At 36.9% G+C, this 27451-nt stretch overlaps 1 protein-coding gene across 1 annotated transcript; it reads right to left on the bottom strand.

The window, feature by feature from the left end:
* Positions 1 to 77: 77 nt before the first annotated feature.
* Positions 78 to 26866, bottom strand: lrrc38b (leucine rich repeat containing 38b). The gene is made up of 2 exons (XM_051913286.1): positions 23856 to 26866; positions 78 to 4101 (listed from the first exon to the last, which is right to left on the bottom strand). The coding sequence occupies exons 1-2, from the start codon at positions 24481 to 24483 to the stop codon at positions 3854 to 3856; spliced, it is 876 nt and encodes a 291-aa protein (XP_051769246.1). The 5' UTR covers positions 24484 to 26866; the 3' UTR covers positions 78 to 3853.
* Positions 26867 to 27451: the final 585 nt, after the last annotated feature.

Below are 27451 nucleotides of genomic sequence, written 5' to 3'. Positions count from 1 at the left end.
GAGATGTACATTGCTATTTAAAGAAATGGTAAGGAAAATGAAGAAAATCAATGTAAAGAAATAAAAGATCAGTCGAAAATAGTTTACTGTTTAATATGATATTGTATTTCATCAACAGTGCACTGCCATATGGAGTAAAAAACAAAGTACTGGATGATGTCACCGCTGGGTCATGCAGGAAAACCCCTCATTTCATTTCTTCCCTCTTTCTTATACTGTAACTACATAGTAGTTGGTTTTCTAGGTATATGTGGTGTTCAGTTGAGAACAAATATACTCCACATTATGATGCAACACACATCTTTACTACATCTCTCAGTGTGACAGTTGTGACACAGGATATGACTGATACTGGGAGCTCTGGGCTCTTTTCAAACGACACACATACTGAATTCAGAGACAGATGGTACAGCAATGAACACGCTATATTTTACTTGCTATTGTAGACAATGAAGCAAAGTATTGATTATGTAAATATGATGCATTTTGTCATTGCATATATGAAATGATCCATGTAAAATCAGCTGCTGTTCTGTTTGTAGACCTAAAAACCAGTCATGGGCTCCCTCAGGAATTTCAAATGAATTAGCAGTTGTCAATTTATGATTTTAAAGAAGACCTATTATGCTTCTTTACATTTTCAACATTTAATGTTGCTGTTTGAGCATGAAAAAGGTCTGCAAAGTTACAAAGCACAAAGTTCACTCCAAAGGGAGATATTCTCTGTATCAGTCAGCACTGTTTCTGAACTCCCTGAAACACTTTCCTAGTCTTGAGTTTTTTTCTGAGAAAGTACATGTCACAATATTCCTTATTTAAATAATTTCCGCCCAAGGTATATGCAAAAAAGGGTGGGGTTCGGGGGGGTGGGTGAGTCCTGGTTGAGTAGTTAGTTAGCATTAAACGTTAGCGTTAAAAGACGGTGCACTCGTATCATTATGAATGGGAGAAACTGCAACACGCAATATGGCAGAATAAGTCCCGCCTTCTAAATAAGAGCCAATCGCCGACTGCTCAAGTCTTCACGTCAGTGCAGCAGCCGTTAGAAGCTAGGGCAGACGCGCTCTTCCTATAGAGACGAGCACTTAGGATTTGCGCACGCGCATTAGCTTGATCCAGCCTAAAAAAATGCAGTTTTTTGTCATGATTTGAGCGTTTAGAAACAAAATTTCTGAGACAGCTGTTGTCAGATTTCATTGGTGATTTCAAATATGAAATTTAATCGAAAGCTTGGTGAACAACTTTGGAGAATTGGATGTTTCCCCATTCATAGAGATAGAAGCTGCACTTGCATGCCCGAGAGGCGCTTCAAAGATGGCCGCCGAGTGAAGTGACTTGTCTTAAAGGGACTTTGTTGAAACTCATGGTCATGGTTGGCATCACATTTCCAAAACACGCTTGAAATGGTTGACCAATCACAACTGACCAACTGGGAAGAGAGGTGCTGCAAAAATGTAAAATATGTGAAAAACAAGGTGTTTTTTGGACATTCAAGCATGAATACAACCTTTTCTAGTAGACCCCAAAATTCAAGACTTCATAAAATGGCATATGTCTTCTTTAACGATTTAAAATAAGATGCTTAACCTAACAACTGATTGTCTTTATATAGCAACTTATGCTTTTAAAACATTTTCTTTTTCAAATTTCATATTTCAGGTTTGACTGTGTATAATTTATGTTGCAGAACAAAACATGAATGTATATTCATATTTTGTTTTACTCTTATTGTTTTTTATTTCTGATTTTATTTGAAATTCATTCGAAATTCCAATGGGAAACCATGCTGAGGTCGGCCTACAAACTTACAGCTCCATTGTCATAGCATATGAAGTGTCTATAACATTCGTTTATAAACTGAATTTTTAATGATAATACCTCATTTCACTTGCAAATACATACAGCTATAAATATTTGGGTATACATGTGGGAAAAAATAATTTAATATGACAAATATTATAGCTGCAGGATTGATTTCTGCTGATGATACCATGCTACAGTCTAGCTTTGAAAGATTGTGCATATGGTCAACCGTGTCCTGACACTGGAACATTTACAATACATTAATATGCATTCGTGCTTCTTACATCCAACACAATATGATGGCTGAGGTTGTGTGACTGGAATAGAATTAATTTAAAATAAGACGGTTATTGAATCGCAATGATTTCTTTTTCCATCCCCAACTTTTTTGAAGACTAGCACACTGTCTGCCTCATTTCACATATCCAATTAATTATTCATGCATTGCAAAAATGAAGTTGTGATACCTGCTATATACTCTCAAAATAGCACATCCAGAACATCTGTTAATGGACAGAAAAAGTGAACAGAGGATGGTAAAAGATATTAGGATATTAATGAATGTGATTAATTGTGCAAAAGACATTAATAAACACATTTTAAGACACATGAAGCCCTTTCAAATAAGGATATGAAAGAAGCGAGATGTAGAAGTATTAATAAAGGAAAACAAAAACAATCAAATGTCTTTTTCTGACATTCGAAAATCGTTTCCCCACATGATCTACTGACAAAATAATTTTCTTGGAATAGACGGTATTGATGGAATTGACATCATGAACAGAAATGTATGCCATTTAGTTATACACTGTATTATTATTATTAGTCGACACTAGACAGCAATCTGAAGACACATGAATGTACAGTGGCCTCGAAACATATTTGGACACTTAAGTCACACTTACAAATAAAATTTTTTGCAATTGCTTTTTACAAAACACTCTCAAAGCAGTTTTTTATTCTGTATAAATTTTGTTTAATCCTTCATTAATATACAAGCACGTCACATAAGGCATTTTTTAAATTAATCATTGTTTTTTTTATTTAAAACTTTGCTTGGTTTAATCTTTTGTTATGTGCTGCAATGACAATATACAAGTTTGACTTAAATGTCCAAATACTGTTTGCCTGTTTCAATTATACCTTTAAGACATGAATAATACAATGACATTTGTAGTATGTACTTATCTCTATCCCATAGATATTGTCTTTAGTCACATTAAGGGTAAATATGTGAGTAGTACCATAATTACGCTAAATAAATGTAATCTTGCTAAGATCACAGACTTTCTTTAAAGAAAAATAAATCTATATTTCAAAACACATTAACCTCAGTCCCTCAGTCAAAGCGTTCTTTGGCAGATCTGGGCGAAACCAGTAAACCTGGTGGTTTGAGGGCAAGTGTAACTTAGGCAGAACCATTTTAAAGTGCGGCATTTGACACATCTATTCATATTAAGCTCTATTCTAAACTTTCAATTTCAGGTAATGCTTTCTAGAATCTCTCTAAGCTCATGTTATTTTCCCCCATCATTTTTAAAATTGAAGGAAAATGGCTTCCATCACATATACTTGGCTGTATAAATCTGGACCGTTTGACTTCTGACTCACCTTGCATGACTTTGTATAGCTATTATTCTTTATCATCAATCATCAGTGCTTGTCTGAACCATTGCTGCCTACCAGTGCTAATTTGGCACAATCAACAAGTAGCACAGTTGTATTTTGCTAACTTTATATTGACTACATGAAGGGAAACTCTACGAACAACAGTATTCAACAACACTGAGAACTCTACTGCGGGACAGGATCTTAAAGAATTTCCTTCAACAAATAAATCCCTGGAAGTTTGCATACTAAGGCTTACTTTCATACCAAATATCCTTTGATTCTGAGGGTACTGCATCCATGCTAGTTACTTTATTAGCGCTGCCACTATCAATCAGGCTAAGTTCTACCTGGTGTCTGTCCAGTCATGCTGTTTGAACTCTGTCAAGAACTGGCAGCTCTGAATCATACTGAAGTTCATATTCAGCTCCAACTTCCCTCCTCATTCTTCACTCTCCTCCTCGTCTCCTTTAGTGCCCTTGCTCCAGCGCTGAAAACAGTGGACGGTGGATGCCAGGAAGAAGCTGGCCATAATGGCGGCCACAGAGACGGAGATGCCCGAGAAGATGATAATGAGGAAATCGGTGAGGGTGAGGGTGATCTGGCACTCCCGAAAACTGTCCTGGGAGAGCTGGCTAAGAGGCACACGGCGTCCATCGGTGGGCAAAGAGCACTCCATACCTTCTATACCTGTATAAAAAGCACAAAAACATACAGTTTTTAGTTATTATTGTATAGGCTCAACATTACAATAGTTAGATCAATGTGTATGGTTTCCATAAAACAAACTGTGGTGTTTTTTTTTAAAGAAAAGCTGTTGCTTAAACAGATTTAGGCCTAAAATCCCTTCCAGTCATCCTTACGTGAATTAAGTATAACGAGTGGTTCCCTACATTATTACAGCATGTTTACAGGACAAGGAGTTTACTGTGCGCAAACATCCAAAGCACGCACCCAGAAAGCTGTGTCTCAGACACTTGAATTCTGCATTGATTTCTCTTTCTTGCACTTTTTTAAGTCACACAAAATTATGTAAAAATGTCCATCTTTGCAAGTATCTTAGTAAACTTAGTCGGTTATGTCTTAAGTGAATGAAAACAGTTGAGAAATAAAATGCATGTGTAACAGTATATTGGAGAGCCTGGTCTCGTTAGAAAAACGTACCTGTGGGAACGTTTTCGCGAGTCGCAAAATACGTACCAATACACACATATCACTACAGTTTCAATGTGAAATGTAAACAGAGTGGCGCTAAAAGCATGTTCATTTTTTGCTGGAACAGATAAACGTGAATATGGTTCGTTTTTATGATGTTGGTTTTTATACGAATCACTGCAGTTCTGATGTGAAATTTTGTCCGGTGAGTGGCGCTAAAAGTGTTCTATTATTTTGCATTATGTATTATTGGTACCACCAATACTACACCTAAACCTACCCAATAGTGTTAACATAAGCAAATATGACATAAAAAGCATCCGTAATCGTGCCATTTTAGCTTGTTTTGATCTCTTGTCTTTGAGCTCTTTTACCCTGACTCGTTTTCCCCCGGATTCGTACCCAAGGCTTCCTCATCCTAAATCCAACTCCATTTTAGCTGAGCTACCGAGTAAGCTTGTGTAGGAAAAGCGAAACATATGGAACTGATGCAAAGTCCAAAATATATTAATTTACAAATCCTGCACTTTGGTAAACAGCGGTTTGAAGTCATAACATAATATTGTGCAAGGAGACGTAAAAACAAGTCTTAATTAATCCATAATCTGACCCTGTAATCGTAACTGTGTATGAAAACGATTAAAAGCGCTTGCTGTTTTACTGCCTCTAGTGTTCATTTCTGTTGGAAACTGCAGTGATATGTATTTTTGCAACTCGCGAAAACATTCCCACAGGTACGTCTTTCCATGAGACCAGGCTGATATTGGATCTGTGCATTCTGTCCTAAAGGGACAGCAGCTTAATAAATCTGCTGCTGTCTTTAATGTTAATCAAACAACAAATTTTGATTAACAACTGACCCAACCATGCCAGCAGAAAAAATCCTTAGCAATGAGCCCTGCTGAAGCAGCTCTAAATATGCGCTGTGCTGTTAAATGGTTTCTCTACCTAATATTTTTTAAAAATTACAAATGCAGTGAAAATACTGGTGTCGGTAAGTACCAAAAATGAAAGTATCCGTATTGGACTATTTCTGGAAAAAAGCGGTATCGGTGCATCCCTAATAAATTACATTTTAAAATATATTCAAAAAGATAACAGTTATTTTAAATTGTAATAATATTTAACAGTATTACTGTTGCTTCTTTATTTTTGATCAAATAAATGCAGCCTTGATGAGAATAAGAGAATTCATTCAAAGTAGAGCTGTCAAAAGTACCGACTATGGTACCAGTCGGTACTGAAATTTAAATATGTGATGATTTGAGCGCTGTTGAGCGGATTCGTAACACCTCTGATTGGCCATTGTGTTCACGTGCTCATCGGATATGTCTGTGATTGGCTACAATGATTAACGCACGGGAGCGTTTGAAAGCACACGGAAGTGTTTGAATTTGAAAGCAGGTGTCTATCAGCGATAGACACCTGCTTTCAAATGCTCCCATGTGTATCTGTGTAAGCGCTCTGTGAAGAGAGGATTTACAATGTTTTTGAAGCTTTGATCATTGAAGCCAATCATAGACATATCTGATGAGCGTGTCAACATAATGGCCAATCAGAGGTGTTTACAAACCCACTCAACAGCGCTCAAAGCGGCACATTTTTAAAATTTCAATTTTGACAACTCTAATTCAAAGAATACAGTAAACTACGCTTCCTGTCATTCCAATGCAACTTCATGTGGGGTGTGATCAGTTAAATTCAAATTCACACTCATTAATTGAAAGGGAGCCTATTCTTAAACTTAAATTTTGCACAACCATAATAATTACCATAATAATACAGCTTTATATCCACGGACTGGACAATTGCACTGTATGACCATTCAGATCAAATTCATCTGACACAAATGGAATCCCTGGACTCGTTTCAAGAACTTTTTGAATTTTACAAATGGAAATGAAATGGCAGGAGGCTTATGAGGACTAAAATAGCTCTCATGTTTATTTATGCCACTATTTGACCAGGACAAGAGTCAGACTGTCAACCCTCACTCATTTAAAACAGAAGTAAAAGACACACACACACACACACACTCTCAGTGTGACCCTGTTGATTCACTGCTGTGTGTTAATGAGACTGAATCAAGGGCATATAAGACTCAGGCACGTCTCCCGCACATAATCATGAAATCCAGAGAGGAATATCTGACAACAGCTTTCAGCTGAGCGGAAAAATATAATCAACTCACATTATATAAATGTAAATTATATATTTGTGTATGCGAGCAGATGTTATAAGAGTGTGATTAGAGTTTACACGGAGGAATCTAACAGAAAAGAATGCATCTTCATCTAAATGAGCGGGAAATAAAAAGAAATAAGAAAGAAAAGTAAATGAGTTCCGAAGATGATATCAAGGCTGGCTTGTTTTCTTCTATGGCTGAACGCTTAAACGCAAGAAATAAAACAGCAGGAGCATGTCATGAGATCTAAAGATGATAAAAACAAGCACTGGGCTTTTTCACTCGTTTCTCTCTCTCTTTCTCTCTCGCAGTCAGAACGTGCAGTCTCACAGAAGAATGGGAGTGATGAGATGTTCGCTCTCATTGCTTTTAACAGCCGGTCATCTGATGCACTGGAGCGTGAGGCTCTGTGTGGGAGATGTAACTATATCCAGAGCTAACTCACAGTTTGTGTGGGATAGATGCATAACGGCAGAAGACGACAGAAGTGTGAATCTAGCTTCTCTCATTTTCACTTGCTCTGTACTGTAAAACACAGCAAGCATTTTACATGCTTCAATAATATTTTACAGTAAATTACTAAATTCTGCATTTTACTGTGACATCAGTGCACACAAGATTATTTTCACTCTCATTAAGTTAACATTTGTGACCCTGGACCACAAAACCAGTCATAAGTCTCACGGGTATATTTGTAGCAATAGCCAACAATACATTGTATGGGTCAAAATGATCGATTTTTCTTTTGTGCCAAAAATCATTAGGATATTAAGTAAAGACCATGTTCCATGAAGATATTTTGTACATTTCCTACCGTAAATATATTTAAAAAAAATGGATATGCATTGCTAAGGACTTGATTTGATCAACTTTAAAGGCGATTTTCTCAATATTTAGATTTTTTTTGCACCCTCAAATTCCAGATTTTCAAATAGTTGTATCTTGGCCAAATGAAAAGCTCATTTATTAAGCTTTCAGATGATGTATAAATAAATTTTGTGGTCCAGGTTCACATATTAAGCCCATGTATATTGTAATACAATGAATAATTAATAAATCATGATGGGTTATCTAATATTTTTACAATAAAATATTCTGAAATTTACAGTAAAATCAATTCATGCATTTGGGGGAATACCCACAAAAATTTGCGCTTTATACACTATTTTCAAATTGAATTAATCAAGTCAAGTGAAAGGGCTTATGGGTATTCCCCTAAATATAGGATTCCACCATGCAACAAGATCCAGTTATTTTACAGTATTATTATTATTTTTTAAATGTATTGTGTTGCGAAAAAAAAGAGCTATTATACATTGAATTCACGGTACGTTTATGAATATAGTACTTTATTGTAAAAAAAAAAAAATGCTTAATTCTACATTATTAATTCAATATCATAAGTTATCTTACATTATGCATTATTTCAAAATAATTTATGTAAAATAATGAATGTTAATGAATAAATAATAAGATCAACCTGTGATATTTTACAATAAAATACTATATTTAAACCTTTACAGCAAAATCAATTCATGGTACGTCATCTTCACTCATAGCAAAAAAATAAAAAATAAAAAAGAATAAAAATAATAACAGGATCATGTTGCTCTCTGGGTTCCCAACGTGTGTGTGTGTGTGTGTGTGTGTGTGTGTGTGTGTGTGTGTGTGTGTGTGTGTGTGTGTGTGTGATGAAAGATTTGCTGTGATGCAAAAGTGATGAAGGATTTGCTGACTGTCATGGGAGTTTAATAGTAATTTCCAATAACAGTTCTGAAGTTAATTCCAATTCAATGAGATACTGTTATTTTTACAGTAAATAAAAGTATGTTAAGTATCCAGTAATATACCATCACATTCACAGTCAGATGTTTTACAGTGTGCATTAAACTGATGTGTAATTTTGTTTAAAAGGATTTGATGTAACAATGAAAGCCTATGAAGACATTTTAAATATGGGTTGTCAAGTCATGGCCTCAGCCTCAGTCCTGACACCAGCCAGCCTTGTGCTTCTATTATGCCACTGAAACTCATGTTGCTTTCTAGCAACTCAGTCCAGAGGAAATGTTCACAAATGATAATTTGAAAGGAACCTGTGGGCTAAAAAATCATGGACAGTTGTTGATTGATACACCTTGCAGGCCTTGAGGTTGTCAGATACTATTTACAGGATGATAAACCTCTTCTCGTGGCATTAGTCACCAGTTCTCAATGACAGCCAGGACTTTCCATCACCAATATGATGCTTAATGTGTCATCTGTCCTTTAAAACAGAGCACCATCACAGGTCATGAGCTTAGTCTAGATGTTACTTCCGCAAATGTCTACGTCACAATGTGAAATATTAGCACAATGCCCGCCCAAAGGCATACAAAGAAAGAAGGTGAGGCTTCAGTAAATAATATCGGTAAATTATAGATAGAGGCGTTTCATTTCCATCATGCGCTTGAGGTGTTTGGCCAATCAGAACGCACTGGGTCAGCTGGCCAGTCGGAGCAATCTGGGCTTTTCGAAGGGGCTTTGTAAAAGCCGGAAATCAATCAGATTGTTTCAGACAGACTGGGAATGAGGTGCTGTAATAATGTACAATATGTGAAAAATAATGTGTTTTTTGAACATTAAAGCATTTACCTATTCTAGTACACCTAATAAACTAAATAATGACCTTTTAAAATTTAACTTCTTTAACTTCGGCGTGGCTGTCAACAGATTTTTAGCAAGGAACATAGCATTGTTAATATTTCCACAGAAACTGGTATGTATTTTTGTGTTAAATTACTAGCTTCCAAGATAAACACGTTCAGTGGGCTAAATTCCCTGCAGGTATCAGGCATGAAATGTTGATATGATTAACTCACAGGTGGAAGTACCGGGGGAAGTCGAGCTCAGAGCAGGTGGGTGGATGATACTGGAGCCAAATGTAATGGAAAACCTCAAAACACTGAAGTGCTGCACAGTTGGAGTTTAGCTTGTGTTATAAAATCATTGTAATATACAAATTATACATAGTTTTAAGTCTAAAGTCATTTTTTGTCTAAAATAAATTAAAATGATTATTTGATTTCTCTAAAATATTTTCAAATGATAAACAATTAAGCTAGTATAAGCTAGCAATTCTTATTTTTATTTAAACAGTATTTTTATTTTATAAATGCGTTATTATTATTATCATTATTTTCCACTTTTATTGATAGGGATAATACAGAGAAGGACTCAAACTCATATAAAACTGTAAAAATTGAATGCGCTCAGTGACCTTACAGCATTTTCGTTTGACTTTCTCTTTCATCTCTAAGTAAGAGTCTATGTATCGACTTATTGATTTTTACATCAGATTCAAGAGCAAGTCTGAAACGTGAGCTTGGACAGTTCATATGTGTTTTAGTGTGAGAATAACTCACTGGAGGATGAAGGAGATAAATGGCCTGCATTTAAATTCACATGGCTTCGTCACACTCATCGCTCTGCTAACTTCAGACAGCGGCCTTTGGCACTTTAAGAGGCTATTCTCTTTGATCATGTGATCCTCACCTGGCTCTCCAGGTTGATTAATGTTTCTTCACTTCACATATACCTGCTCAAGATATAATTTTTTCATCTATTTTCAGTCTTAGGAGATGGAGAGCACAGGCTGTGTTCAGAGAGAGAAGAATTAATCAATACTGTGTGGCTGGAAATATTCTTGACCTCAGCGCATCGTGACCTGGTTACGGTTTGTGAATGATTTATTTCCGTCACAGGTTACTGTAGTTGAACGGGTGGCCTGGGCAGCCTGCTATATGAGAGCGATATTTTGCAGACATGAGGTTTCTGAAAATTTCAATCATATTTATATGTCCTTGGGTGCACTCCATGTGCCACGGTTCAAGGAGATTTTGAACACTGTTTGAGATTTATATGTTGTGTTCATGGAGGGCACTGCAGGCAAAAGCATCTTGTCCTAAAGAGCCTGTGGAAATTTCCAATATGCTTGTTTTCCGAATGCAAAGTTCAAGTTTATTTAAAGGAACTGTTCTACTAAGGATGTTCTGATTGATACTGAGGCGTCAGTATGCTCCCCTACCATAAAAAGTAAGCTGAAAAGTGGAGCAGCTAATATTATTCAGAGCCCTTAAAGGGGAGTGTTTGATTTTATTTAGAACATATAAAGGGGAAGAATGAGTCAGAACAGTGTAAAGACAAAATATAAATGACTACATGGGGATAATGACTTTTTTTTTTTTTTTTTTTTTTTTACATAATTTAATATTTTTGTATTACCAGTATTTATGCTAGTATTTTGCAATTATTAAATTGCAATTTTTTAATATAATTTTCTTAACATATATCTATCCTCGTAGTTTGTTGACACGTTTCATTTAATAATTTTGTACATTAGTGTTCAAAAGTATGGGGATGGTAAGATGTTTTAATGTTATTAAAAGATTTCTGTAATGTTAACCAAGACTGCATTTATTTTAATAAAAAATCCAGTAAAAAGATTAATATTTTGAAAAATGTATAACTTTTCTATTTTAATATATTTTAAAATTTAATTTTCCTGTGGTGGAAAAGCTGAATTTTCAGTGTCACATGATCCTTGAGAAATAATTATAATATGCTGTTTTGGTGTTTAAGAAACAAGCTCAAGAAATATTATTAATGTTAATATTTTTTGTGGAAACCGTAATATATATATATATATTTTCAGGATTCTTTGATGAATAGAAAGTTCAAAAGAACAGCATTTATTTTTAATAGATTTTTTTTTTTTTTTTTTTATAAAAAAAATTTTTTTCACTCATAGCACAACATAAAAAAATAAAAATAATAACAAGATCATGTTGCTCTCTGGGTTCCCAACATGTTCAATAGATTTGTGTGTGTGTGTGTGTGTGATGAAAGATTTGCTGTGATGCAAAAGTGATGAAGGATTTGCTGACTGTCATGGGAGTTTAATAGTAATTTCCCATAGCAGTTCTGAAGTTAATTTCAATTCAATGAGATACTGTTATTTTAAAGGAAAATAAAAGTATGTTAAAGGGGGGGGTATAATGCTATTTCATGCATTCTGACTTATTTACACTGTTAAAGAGCTGGATTCTCATGCTAAACATGGCCAAAGTTTCAAAACACAAGTTGGACGTATGACAGAGTATTTCTGTGCCAAAAATACTGAATTCAATACCGAAAATTCCAAATCCTCACAAACTTCGGGGTCTTTTTTTCAAGTATGGGCCTGTGTGATGTCAACGGGGTCGGAATTCCTTGTACGGGCACTTCTCCCGGAAGAGCGCGCGCGCACACGTCGACCAGAGCGAGAGAGCAAGAGCACACCCATCAAAGCGCGTTCGGCTTTACAGAAATCATCAGCAGCGCTGCACAGGGCTTGCTCGAGAAAGATTTGCCACTTTGTTTTTAGACCACAAAATCAACAATATCACCAAAGAAGTGTCTTTTTGGTTGTGAGGGAAAGATAACCTTGCTTCCCAAAGAACCCAGTGGAGCTTGTGCTCACGCATTACATTGATGCGCTCTCGATATTTGTTATTGAAATAACCATAGAAACTGATAGTTTCAATCACTTTTTTATTGGTTAAAATGAATGGAGAACATCTCGTGTTTTTCCGTGGCTGCTCGAGCCCTCAGGATCGGCGCTTATGGTTTCATAAACAAGGCCCAGTTCTACGCTGGATTTACAGATCGTTTGAAACTGAAAGATAGAGCGGTCACAGCAGTAATGATCCCGGTCATGAGTCGGAACCGCAGGTAAAACTGCATCAAATGTTTTGTTGGCAATTGGAGCGTAAGTGCATATAATGTAAACAACACGAACGTAGTGAATTCATAAATTCATTATTCATCATTCACTATACGCTATATTCATTATAGTGATTCAAAAGTTATCCATGGATAATGCGATGGTGTATTGTGTGTGTTTAAATTTAGCTGACCATTGATAGCTTGCAGCTGATCTCTACACAAATGCTGCGCGTGCTCGTACCAGCTTGTCACTCTTTAGCTCCGCTCACACGGCACGCCTCCAGGCGCTCGGCTGTTTTCGAAAAGACACGGTAGAGCGTATGTATCTTTTATAAATATGATAAAACTAAAGACTTTTTGGAGATATGAAGGATGCTATACTACTCTATAGGTACTCAAGATTAACATGAGATTGGCAGAAACTGTGTGTGATACCCCCCTTTAAGTATCCAGTAATATACCATCACATTCACAGTCAGATGTTTTACAGTGTGCATTAAACTGATGTGTAATTTTGTTTAAAAGGATTTGATGTAACAATGAAAGCCTATGAAGACATTTTAAATATGGGTTGTCAAGTCATGGCCTCAGCCTCAGTCCTGACACCAGCCAGCCTTGTGCTTCTATTATGCCACTGAAACTCATGTTGCTTTCTAGCAACTCAGTCCAGAGGAAATGTTCACAAATGATAATTTGAAAGGAAACCTGTTGGCTAAAAAAATCATGGACAGTTGTTGATTGATACACCTTGCAGGCCTTGAGGTTGTCAGATACTATTTACAGGATGATAAACCTCTTCTTGTGGCATTAGTCACCAGTTCTCAATGACAGCCAGGACTTTCCATCACCAATATGATGCTTAATGTGTCATCTGTCCTTTAAAACAGAGCACCATCACAGGTCATGAGCTTAAAGAGGCCATATGATGCTTTGTAATGTTTTTTATTTTAACATATATGTCTTTACTGTCACTTTTGATCAATTTAATGCATCCTTGCTGAATAAAAATACTAATGTGTGTATATATATATATATATATATATATATATATATATATATATATATACACACATATACATATACATACATATATATATATATAATCTTACTGACTTACTAGTAGTTTACATAATTATGACACCAGAGGGGAAGTGTTTCATATTTTCAAATATTTTTCTAAATATTGAGAATATATTCATGTTAAAATACATTAATATTCAAAAAAATATGACCCCAAAAAACCTTGAAAAATTTAATGTTTGCTTTGTTCATCCTGTTAGAGGAACTATAAAATATGAATCAGTGTCGGATGAATGACTTTAGTTTCAAAGTTTTTCACCTTGCATTTTACTTCAGGTGTGTGTTAACACTGTAAACACTGTAAAAGAGAAAAGGTCTTTTCACACCCTCGGCTGTGAAAGCAGAGCTGTGAACACTCAAAGCGGTCAGATTCCGGGATAGCGCTAAGAGGCCCAGAGGAAAACTCTCACACTCGCTTGCTTTTAATGAGAAGATCTAAGACAAGCTGTGCCTAGACGGTGTCAGGCTCTCTCTCTCACGAGTGTCAAAAGATAGTCTTCTGTTTAACACGCGTCCGGGATAGCTGAGATTAATCATGCTGATTTTCTCTGACCTTTCAACCCAAAATAAGTTTTGCTACAGGGAGTAAACCTGATTCTGTCAGTTTTAACATTTAATCTGACCCTGTTATATACCTGGGGTGTATTTCCTGAAAGCATTGTTAGCCAAATATGGTCACAAGTTCTGTCGTTACCAACATAGTTCAACGATTTGGCGTTTCCCGAAACCATAGTTGGGCACAAGAAGCAAGCTAACATTCAGTACATTCTATATCTTTCATTCTATTTAAATATATATATATATATATACATTTTAATCTATATATTTTGGCTATTGAAAAGTAAAAAAAAAAAAAAAAAAAAAAAAAAAAGATTTCCATTTCAAAAGCTGTTCTTTCGAGCTTTCTGGAGTGTGTTTCCCATACAACGATGTGACTCACTGCTGAACTACCACAGTACTATACATCTTTGAAGAAATCATCTATATAGTCACAACCGTTTCCGAACCCGAAATTGTTGCAAATTTGTTGTTCAACCACGTTGGTTAATTTTACGCAGGTGGTGGAGTAATAACTTATCTTAATGAATAAATTTTTTTTTAAATCAATTTTTTTTTTTTGGCTATAAATTAAGGACAAATTGAGGACTATTCTCATTTTTCATAGGCTCCATCTTACGTACTAGAGCACATGCACACACTTCAAAAACTGAGCTCTCTTGACAAACTAAAAGACGTAAATTACATTTGTATTTGAAATAAAAGATATGATTGTACTGAATGTCAGCTTGCTTATTTTGTTCAAGATAAGGATTTATTAGGTCCACATGTCACGCAAACAAGAAACTGTGTTTCTAACCACAGCTCGAGAGCACACAACTTTGTAATGCTGTTTGCGAATGTTCACTGGAACTATTGTTTTGGGAAACCATGACTCGTTAATCTATGCTGATAACGATGGAACTTACGAACATAGTTGGATAACGATGCTTTTGGGAAACACACCCTAGATCATCAAAGAATTGTAAAATAATGTATCACGGCTTCAACAAAAATATTAAGCAGCACAACTGTTTTCAACATTGATAACAAGAAGAAATGCTTCTTAAAGGTTCAGTTCACCCAAAAATGAAAAAAAATTTTTTTAATCAATTACTCACCCTCATGTCATTTCAAACCTTTTGCCTAAGACTCATATTCATCTTCGAAACACAACTGAAGATTTTAAATGAAACCTGAGAGAAATTTCTGTCCCTACATTGACAGACCACGCAACTACCACATTGTCGCTTTAAAAAGTTCATAAAGAGATTGTAAAAAAGCATTTTAGTCCAAATTTTCTGAAGAGACTCAATCGCTTTATATGATGAACAGATAAACGTTGATGAGTGAACATAAACAGAAGCTCAAACGCACTTGCTTGATGCGTATAAGAACAAGCCTCATTGGTTCTTATGGAAGCTCAAACATGCTGCGTAACACGAGAATGAACCTCATTGGTTCTTGCACGTCAAGCAAACATGCTTGAGCTTCCGTTTACCACAACTGATGTGTGCGCTGATGAATGTTTATATGTGAATAAAAACATAAATCTATTCATCATAAAAAGCAATCTTGTCTCTTCAGAAAATTTGGACTTAACCGTTTAATTCATATGGATTAGTTTTACAATCTCTTTATGAACCTTTTGATGCATCAAAGTGTTAGTTGTGTGGACTGGCAATGGAGGGACATAAAATCTCTCAGATTTCATTAAAATATCTTCATTTGTGTTTCGAAGATGAACAAAAGTCTTACAAGTTTGGAACAACATGAGGGTGAGTAAATGAATTTTTGGGTGAACTAAACCTTTAAGCACCAAATCATCATTTTATGTGACACTGAAGAGTGGCGTAGTGGCTGCCAAAAAATTTGGTTTTGCCATCACAGGAATAAATAACATTTTAAAATATATTTTCATAATTTAAAATGTTTTCTATTTTAATATTTCACAATAATACTGTTTTTACTGTATTTTCATTCAAATAACTGCAGCCATGGTGAGACTTTTGTAATATCATAATACTAATGACACCACAAAGGTATCATTATTTTTAATTAAACACTATATGCAAGACAATATGACGCAGTTGTTTATGTTATGTCTACACTAAAATTCTCTAATGCATTGTCATTCACTTCTTCCCAATAAAATGAACCATGTGGCATTCTTTATACAAGGTAGAGGGTAAATGAGTGAGGGATTCAAGTGTCGTCAAGCGAACGGCCGGCCAGGTTATTGTCGGCACTTGATGGATTACATTCAAAATTAGCGTCTGGTAAGAGGAACGAATGCTCCGCTGTAACACACTCTCTCGCCAGTGATTGATTTACTTGGCTGACGTCAGCCTGATATTGGAGTCTGGCATCGTCCCCATCTCTAACTCCATTCAGGCCATTGACTGTAGATGCATGAATAGCCGGTGTGCATTTCAGCGTATTGACAACCTTGCCTGACCTCAGCTTAACTCTAGCTTTGCTCTCTACCTTGTAATACACTGCACAGGTACTCAATGGCTCTCTTTGGGGGTACAAGTATGAGCTGTTTGATTGAGCTCTGAAAATGGTATTGTTTTGCATGTATTAGCATTTAAACAGAAAATCACTCTAAAAGATGAAGCTCACAGAAAGGTCAAGGGGAGGTAGAGAATTAGCAAGCGATATATAGTAAAGACGCTTTCAGTCCTGTGTCAGCAACAGCCGTGCGTGACTCATTCTAATCAGGAGGGGTTTCCCTCAAACAAGGGACTCAGTGACGTCACAGACACATGGGATTGCTCTCAGTCGTGCAGTTAGACATACTCTACATGCCATTTGCGGCATGAAGCATACGGTGAATTTATTTTAGCATGCAAAAAATACACACTGTCACACTTACGGAAACATGCCAGCAGCCACACGGCAGACAGGACCCAGAGTTTTATTACAGAACATACTGCATGCATTTAAAAACAAACTATGTGCTGAGGATTTATTTGATCTCTGTTACATAACGAGGATATATGCAGAAAGTACAGCATGCCAGTCGATATGCAGCCTAGGACATGCCAGATGGTGGAAATTAATTTAATTATGTGGTTTTTTTTTTTTTTTTTAGTTCATTAACATATTTTGATCATGTGATAAAAGACTAGACAGCAGGTGGTTATCTGATAAAAAGCTTAGGAAAAGTCAAGTCTTTTATTTAAGCGGTTTGTTATACAACACTGACTGTACAACTTGTAGAGGTCATGGGTTCAATTCCCATGAAAACATACTAATGAAATGTTCACCATGAATAAACTGTGTTGAGTTGGGAATAAAGTGTCGGCCAAATTGAAAAGACATATTTACACTTAATGGCACAGCAGCGACATTCAACTCACTCTCAGTTTATAAGGTTTCGGTTAACATGTCTTGGGTGGAAAGAACTGGTTGTAAATCAGTTAAAATGAGTCCCTTTAGGTTCCTTTTACACTGGTCAGGGCAGTCTGAGGTCACAGGTGATGTTAATTATAGATGGGCTTTGTTCTGTCTTAACCATGAGCAGTGATGACAGCAGTGGATCATGTTTACACTTGTTTCCCTCGTAAAAGATTCATAGCGGAGGCTGCTGGAAGTCCACTGAGCACATTCTTCCCTGAGGACACTTTGTGAGCAAAGAGTCAAGTTATTTTTGTTAAATCGTAAATTTTCACACGGAATTCATTTGGTGAAAATAACAACCAAGTTCTCACAACCAATAAAAGCATAAACTATGCCACTTTTTCTTCTAGGCAAGGAGAAATGTGAAGAAACGTTAAGGAATATGCAAATGATTATATAATATATAATAATTATATTAAACAATCCTAGAATAATGATAACAATAAATTATTATTACTAGTAGTAGATAATAGCAGTAGTAGTAGTATACATACCATTTTGTTTGAGATACACCTGATATATATATATATATATATATATATTTGTTCTCGAATCTGATTGGCTGAGAGTCATGCAATATTTTAGTGATAACAGCACTCCTACTTTTTCACTGTTTGTATCACTCCACTTGAAGCGACTGTCATGGCAGCCGAGCAAATCCACCGTATTTTTTTTTTTTACAAATACTACACTTGTTGTACCATGAACTGTAGTTTTCAGAGTTTTTTTAGGCAAGAATGTATTTGTTTACACCTGAAATATGTGACTTATATTTAACCGTAGCGCCTATTTTACAATTTCAGATGTTTTTGGAGATGCGAGCTCCAGGCCATCAGCGGCCGTTCAGTGCTCGTGTACCCGCCGAGAACAGCTTCATCTCGGCCAGGGCTTCGGGGATTTGCCGCTGGCTCTTATAGTGGTTAATAATGAGATATAATTCATTTTCGGTACATAAAACGGGCAGTCTTATTAATCTATTACTTGTTCCTGAGCAATTTGAATTGGGCTATGTTAAATTTAATAATTAAGGCTGTATTTAACTTACATCCTGTAGAGCGCTGCTTTTGCAGGTTTGACTGAATTGTACAATTTTGTTTATTTCCGATTGTCATTTATAATGGCTATTGTTGTTAATTTAAATATTGTTGTTCAATAAATATTTTATATAAATATGTTGTATTTGGTATTGAGAAAGGGTCCATTATTGCTTAATATGGATTGAGTGAAAGTTACATTAATATAATATATATATTATTACTTTTATCATGTGCATTGCTTAAATCACAAGCAGCAGGCATATAATGAATAATTTATAAATATATAAATTATTATACATAATTTATATTATACACTTATACATTATACAAATTATGCACAGCTGGTTAGATTAAAGAGGGCTGGGATCATGGGCAACACTTCTTATCCCACTCTTCCCTATACAATTGATAAACTGCACTTGATATTCATTAAAGGCATTGATTGATTTATGTTGATTTTATTATAAAGACACTTTATTCTCATACGCATAGTAAAACAGTTCAAGCCGAGTGGATAATGTCTGCTTACTTTCTGGCCAGATTTAACATATTTATCCATCCGTTAAATGGCACCCCTAGTGACTAGCTCTTTACCTTCATCCACCAGACATAGTTCAAAGGTCACACAGTAAAGGGCCCATCCGTCCATTAAATCATTACATCAGCCATTACCCAGTGCAGCCCACTCTGCCAGGCTGCCTAGTGTGTGTTCAGGGCGTATGATCACATGTGCACATGGGAAATCAAAATGTGTGAAAGATCACCAGCACAAACAAGCGCAGAGCAAGTCTGCACTAGCTACACACCAGCCACGAATCACGATAAGCGTGGAATCAATGGTGTCAATAAAAGCAGAGCCATCCATCCAGTATGGACGTCTCTGTCTGTCTGTCTGTCTGTCTATCTATGTGTGTGTGTGTGTGTGTATATAACAGACTTTAACCATTAGCTCAAGTAATTTGGTCTTGATATAAACCAGGCTTGGCAGTGATCGACTGTAATGGGCTCTCATTTATTCTGATTGTTGATGCTCACAGAGGATTATCTAGACACTCTCTATTCTCCAATCGAGTCTCCATCTGTCAAACATAGTGATGCCATACACTTATGTATTGAATACACGCATACAGATTGCGTATATGCCATTGAACCTAAGTGCGTACTTAACATTTCAGCTGAACATATCAGTTTCTATGCGCTAGATAATTGCATCTGAAACGTGAATTGCGATAGCAGAGAGGTTGAGAATAAAATGGTCATTCTGGAATTCTAATGAATATGATTATATGAATATCTGGGTAAGACAAAGTCCAAAGCCCATTACCAAAATCAATTTTAAACATATACATATCAATAGCTCTTTGACAGAACAGAAAGTGCATTTTCAGAAGCTCTAAGAAAATTTGATTGGACCTAACCCAAGAAGCCTTCTTTCAGCCAGGCAATGCAGAATGTCTCTAAATGAAAATGACAACAACCACACAAGAGAACTAAGAAAGTGCACAGTCATAAAAAGAAAGAAATCATCCAGTACAGATGGCCCTCCTTACGCTCAAAGATATGGAAATAAACAAATAATATATTGACTTCTAAAGGCACTTTTGGGAATTTAGTCAATCAATTAAATGCTTATAAATGCCACTAATAATAATGACTTTGAATTATCAATAATATTATCAATATTATTCATTTGGGAGATTTTCACTGCAAATATTGATGTATTGATGTGGATTCATTTATATAATGCAAATCATGTAATTAATTTGATTGCAATTTTTAATTGTTTAACAGTAAAAAACGATAACCTAGAAATGACCCTTATGTAGTTACTGTACCATCGTTATCCAAACCAGCGGATGACGTAAGGAAAATGCTGGTGAATAACTCAACTTTGGGAATAATTTAGTGCTGAAACTCTGAGATCAGATCAAACGTGAATTGCAGGATGTAACATAGCCTAGAGAAACGGTGAGGGGATAATCTACAGTAATATTTTCAGCTTCTAATCCAACAGCTTCTTTCCCTTATCATTTTTCTCATGCAGCTAGAAATAGAAGGACTGATAGTTCCTGCTGCTGGGAAATCCACCTTCTCATTAAGGGGATAATCCACGGTGAGCTCTGATAATGCAGATATGCATTCGCGAATTGTGTCTGACCAACGCAAAGCATCTTGGGTGCGATCAGCGGTTCAGCGGAAGAGTTCAAGAGGGTAATAAACCATTCCTCTGATAGGAGGAGAACAGCTACAGCGTTTATTTGATTTAAAACTCCATTTCCCTAAACCTTGAGGCAGAATTTACCATTTCTCTATATGCTACATTCATTCTCAAGAGAATTTACTATCACATATTAGACTAGAGATGCAATGCACCAAGCATAATCTACTGTATTCGAATCAATAATTGCAGCAGTATTTAATTAGATCACAACATATCAGTCACTAAATCTAAATGAATTAGCATGATACTCTCATTCATCATATCATCATAAGTGAAGTCCATCTCTAGATAGATAAATAGCCTGTTAGGACTTGCTGTCCAGTCATCTGTTTATGTCCGCTCCAAAGGTCATTCTAGGCTGTTTGTAGTTATAACCAGCTGCTATCAGACTTCCTCAAGTCATAAGAGCCCAGTGATGCAGAAATAAGTGGAAAACATGAGGTGAGATGTGCGCTCCTAACTCAATTTCAGAGTGCATCTACGTTGGGCCTGTTGGCGGGTACGCCGGAGGCTTGGCTGCACTTTTGGCTCCCCGTCTGCTGCTGACGCTGATGCTGATGTGAGCTTGGCTCCCTTCTCTCGTACAATTCATTATTACCCTCTAATGTCCGCTTTGAAAGCCCATGATAAATTTATTTGTCGGAGCCACGAGGGATCTCATATTTTACCCAGTGCACAAACTTCTTTTCAATGACCAAACTGAAACGGATATTAGCATAGCAAATGCAAATGCAATGACAACAGCACAGTGAAATGATTGTCATAAGCACAGATTTGAACTTAGAGCATGCGTATTATATTTATAAAATTCATATTTATAAAAACGATCTTCGACGTCACGTCAGGGTTTAAGCAGGCGTACACACTTTTTTCTTGTGGCTTTCATATGGCAATAACATTAATTAGGCGGCATTTACAAGGCGAAGATCTGAAACCATTCAGCAGCGCACAATTTCAACATCATTTGCGATAAATAAATCCCAATAAAATTTTATAAATTTCACTTCTGGAAGAGAAGTGTACGCACGTTTTTGTAAGTTTGTTCTCTGAATCACACGTATGAAATAATCATAAGATCAAATGTTAAGATGGTTTCTACGAAACATTTTATAAATGAGGCCCTATATGTTTCACGATACTCATGAGGACTGCATTTTATTAGCCATTGTGTGGTTACTCCGCAAGAGCAGCTCTTAATTTCTCCTTGCGCTCAAGTAAGGTCCTGATCATATGTAAACAAACAGCGCAAGCCGCTCAGCTAAAGGACACATAATGGAGCTCTGGGGCTGCGCTGTGTTTGCCCATTAGATATAATGTTTGTTCAGAGTTATCTATTTTCCATTTTATCCACAGTGAAATGATGACCAGGATTGTATATACAATTTCAAGCTGTAAATCTCCTTGTCCTTTTTGTGGAATAATTTATCATGTAGATAGATAGAGGGAGATAGGATCATTTTATTCACCATCTGATTTATGGGCTTATGCTGCTTGTGGGTTTGCTACGTGTATATAATATTTATTTAAACAGAATGCAACAATTTCAGATCAAATGTTGTAAACTATGTAATGAAGAAAATAAAAACAGATGATGACTGTATGTTTGCGATCTATTTTTGTATTTTATTGCAGCTATTTATACATACCACTAATATGTCTGTATACTATTCAGCCACTAGAGGAATTTGTTTTGCTTTCAGCAATATAGACAGGCATCCACAGAGAGTAAATGTGCTTCTTTCTAATATGTGTTACGTTGATTAATGTCAAATAAAGAGTCCAGTGGAAATTCCCATCTTTATATTGATCTGTTTCACAGAGCTTTATTCAGCAGACAATAAACTGAACATCTGTATAAGCTGATTCTTTTAAAAAAAATTTTTTTGGCTATTGTGACTCTTCTCCTGAGAATGATGCTCTTTAATTTTCTCTCTCTCTCTCTCTCTCTCTCTCTCTCTCTCAGTCTCACAAAATATGTTTTTATGACTATGTCTGAGTCTGGAGATTATACTTGAACATCTATACTAAAATGAGCAGCTTTTTATTGAACTATCCTTATAAAACAGTACTGTGGCTATACCGTGGTACATCAAGGGTATTAATATATTACTTCATATATTATAATACTGAATGATTATCATATTCATGCATCATGGTATTGTTATGGTACGATTATTATAGTCCAAAAAAACATGGTATTACCACAGTACAGTATACATATCACCATGTTATGGATCATCATACATTAAATACCTTAAATGGGCAGTAAAATTCCATCATCATTACTAAACTTTATGTCGATCCAAACCTCTTTCTTCCAAGAAGCATAAAAGAAGATATTTTGAAGAATTTTTCAACAGTTTTTGTCGATTAAGTGAAAGTTAGTGGGTCTAAAACAGTGGGACCCCAGTGACTTTCACTGTATGGACAGAAACACAGAGACATTCTTTAAAATCATTCTTATTCTTTTATGTTCCACAGTAGAAAGATAGTCATACATGTTTGGAACAACATGTAGGTGAGTAAATTATGACAGAATTAATTTTTTTGAGTGAACTATCCCTTTAACCTCTGTGAACACTACCACAAACTAATCACAGAACAGTATGAACAGATTATTTCCATCACTGTAACCCCAATGAACAGCAGAACCATATAAGAAGCAATTGATGAAAGTTCCCATATAAATAGCACGTCCAGAACAGACTGATATATTACACACACAAGCACGCTGGCCTGGCAGAATAAGCAGGTGTTCGGCATGCGTAGCATGTCTAATGATCACAGACCACATTCCCATGTGGAACCCTCAAATGTAAGCTTGGTAGAGGATAAGGGCATCACTGCATACTTGAACATCGCACAATGTTTTGGCACTGTCCTCATTTATCTGTCATTACTCTGGAAATCCCTTGTAGTCATTGTAGGGGTGGGAGAGAGCTAAATTTAGATCAGAGGAAGAGGTCCCTTGTTTAATCTGGAGTAATATAAATAGCAAAGAATCTTCATACAGCAACGTTAATGCAACAGTAGGACAAGGCTCAACAAGCTACAATAGTTGATGTCAAATTCAAGGACTTACCATTGGGAAGCTTGTGACTGTTTTCCACCAGCCAGGTAAATAGGTTGGCAAAGTTGCAGTTGCACACCCAAGGGTTGCCCTCTAACCTAACTACCCGGAGGGAGGGCAGCTGGCTCAGGGCACTCACCTGTAGACCGGACAGTGCATTGCGTTCTAGTTCTAGTTCACGCAAGGAGGTAAGACCCATGAAAGCATCTTCATTGACCATGCTCAGGTATGGGTTGTTGCCCAAGCGCAACTTAATTAGGCTCCTCGACTCTCCAAAAGTCCCTTTGGGGATCTCAGTCAGGTTGTTGCAGCCGAGGTCCAGGAAAACCAGCCTGGAGGAAGTGCTAAGGGTACCCGGCTCAATGTGTGAGAGCGAGTTGTTGCGGAGGTCCAGGTAGACCAGGTCGCTGTAGAGCACGAAGAAGTCCGAAGGAATCCGTGGGATCCAGTTGTCCGCCAACAGCAGCCTCCGCACATCCAAGGGGATCTCGTCTGGAAGACGGGTAAGTCCGCGGCCGCTACAGTCCACAGTGTGAGGGTCTGGGCAAAGGCAGGTGGCTGGACAATTTTCCCCTTGAGTCAACAAAGTGAAGGAGAGCAAGGCAAGGACAGGCTGGAGCCGGTAGACACATGGCAACATGGTCAAGAAAGAAGGGGAAAAGAGAGGGAATAGGGTTCTGGGGTGAAAGGGATCAGGGCTAGAGGGCAGGAGATTAGGAAAGGGGAGGGGAAGGGGAAAATCGAGAAGAGAAATAGAGGAATCAGTGCCAGCGCAGGAGCATCCTGCTGTCCTGGGCAAGAAATCTTAAGGCTTGCACATGGAGCAGCTCGAGCAAGACACGGACGCTGTTTTCCAAGAGATCATGTAGCAAGCAGCTCTGTAGTGATGAGCAGACTGCTGGCTTTGAAGGCACGAGGGGAGGAGAGATAGCGAGCTGTGGGAGGGAGCACGAAAGCACGAGAGACTGAGAGAAAGGGGTGGAGAAATCAGCAGACAGAGGTAAACAGAGACCGGAGAGGCAGAATGAGTGGAAAATCAGAGGCACGGACAGATTGGCAGCGTGGAAGAGGAGGGGGGGATCTTCCAGCCGCTCTCTCGCAATTAACCCGCGCTTGATCGAAGCTTGGATCTCTGACACAAAAGGATTCAGCATAGAGAGGCTCTGTCATGGTGAGCAAAGAGTGACATTTTTGCATCCCTCCATTTGTCTCTCAGCTGAGCGCAGGAATGAATGCTCGACCGCCGGCTGTTAACATGACCCTTGGCACTTTGGAGCCGTCGTAACTGAGCTGTCATGGTCCTAATGAGGAGAATTCCCACAGAGAATTAGGTGCAGGGCAGCGGTGTCCTCTTCCCTTCTCTTTCCTCTTCTTATCTCCCTTTCGTCTGGCTCCCGCGTGCCGTGCAATGCCTAGGCACGACTATGTCTGATGAGAGGTTGTACAGCACGGTTTTGCAGCTCTGTTGCTATGGTGAGGAAATCCAAATATCCACAAAGAAGTTGTCTGCATGCAGATTAGAGACTGGCGTGGGGAACGGGGGAAGTCTATCAGCATGCTGGCTCATGGACTCCACTGTTTTTTGTCCTGTGTTGTCTTTGCCGTTTAATATGGAGGGATGATGAGGACACCATGCACTCAACACGTGATGTCATTTCCTAGTAAGATAAATGGTCACACAATTGCAACAGATTTTACATGCATTTATGCTCTTGTGCTCTTATATCATTATATAGCCTCTTCCACATTATAAAAATATATTCTGTAGTTCCGTCAATAAATCAGAAAAGCATTTGGACTCACATAACAGATTCTAGTAATTCTCTAGGCTTGACCTTCATATGACATAAATTGATTTCAAACCAATCCCAGAGTTTTTCAAAAGCGAGGCACACACAGATCCAGCCCTGTTTTATTGTATTTTACTAAACAGACATCAGTGCCAAAGTTAATTAGGAAAGTTTCTGGAAGCAAAGGGCACGTCTTCATTCATTTAGCTCTCGTCAAGCAGTGCACTCAATCATTTCTGCTTAAAGTAAAGGACAGTGGGGGGGAGCTAGACAGCATAAGACTCTCACACAGCTCCTTCAGCATCTCCAGACAGGTAAATGGAATTAGGAAAGCAGACTTCAGTCACGACACAAAGAAAACCATGAAATGGCATGAATTGTACAGGTGAAACATGGCATAATGGGGTGACAAACATATCAGTCTGTAATCTAATAGTGTACATGAAATAGTCGTGACCTAGTGTGCCATACTGAAAAAAGTGTATTGCATATGAATACATGTATGTATGTGTATGTATGTATGTATGTATGTATTATATATTATATATATATATATATATATATATATATATACACATAGAATTTACTGTTCAAAACGCCAACTATAATATATAGAGAGACTCGAAAAATGTATTTTCTGTTGTAAATATTTATCTAGACTGCCTGGCAAAAAAAAAAAAAAAAAAAGTCGCTGTTTGGATTTAAAAAGGCAAATGCTTAGGAGTCTATGACTGGATCATTATTGCAGTGATTATTATGTTTCTAGCATGTTATGTTTGGTAACAGTTCATGGAGTGTGTAGCTTTTCATTTCTTAAACAACCATGTAGGAAGACACATCATGGCCATATTCCAGGATGACAATGTCAAGATTCATCAGGCTCAAATTGTGAAATAATGGTTGGGAAGAAGCATAAAGAATCATTTTCACACATGAATTGGCACCTTTGAGTCCAGACATTAAATTAATTGAAAGTCTTTGGGATGTGCTGGAGGAGACTTTACAGAGTGCTCACCTCTTGCATTGTCAATACAAGATCTTGACCAAAAATTTAAGCACCTCTTAATGGAAATAATAGACTTTTTTTTTTACTTTGGGCTGGGCAGTGTATTTTGATCTAATTTATCAATTGTGATGACTGTTACCCTAATAGTTTTGACTGTATTAAACTTACTTCAGTGAAATATGTCTAATCAGGGAATAAAGGCTGTCAAAATTAATGGTTGAATTGCTGTCATTATTTATGTTTTGGACTTACAAAATTTCTCTTTTGTGTGACTGCTGAATTTCTTGGACTTCCCGTCCTTCCATTTCAACATTCTGTGGGCATGACCAGTTCAATTCAATATTCACATTAAATAGTGACTAAATAGTGATCCCTTTTTCACAGTAAATTTGTGAGACATTCACTATTGTACACAAATTCCATTTTTATGGTTTCGCTTTGGTTAAAAGTATCTGCAAAATGAAAGAATATCAATTTATATAGCAGTCAGTAGCTTTGTTACCTATAAAACACTTTCTGTGCCTTCCTGGAAATACAGGCAGGATCTAAGAATCAAAAAAGAGCAGTTCATGCAATACAAGAAAAGTGAAAGTGTATCTAGAACATCGCTCATATCTTCATAATGGTGCACGCTCCCGAAGGTAAAGTTCTCTATTGAAGTGCCATAGTTAACTTTGCATGTATAAAATTAAGTCTCCTCCCGGCCCATCCCCACAGACCTCAGACCCGGTCCAAGGAACGGAAGCCTTTGAAGGATCACTCAAATTATGTTTGGAATGAGGCCATATTACCATAAAACTACTCAATTAATT

This window comes from Ctenopharyngodon idella, chromosome 11 (genome assembly GCF_019924925.1).
Source record: "Ctenopharyngodon idella isolate HZGC_01 chromosome 11, HZGC01, whole genome shotgun sequence".
Taxonomy (NCBI): domain Eukaryota; kingdom Metazoa; phylum Chordata; class Actinopteri; order Cypriniformes; family Xenocyprididae; genus Ctenopharyngodon; species Ctenopharyngodon idella.
Note: the sequence above shows the minus strand (reverse complement) of the source record. Positions and strands in the feature narration are given on the sequence as shown.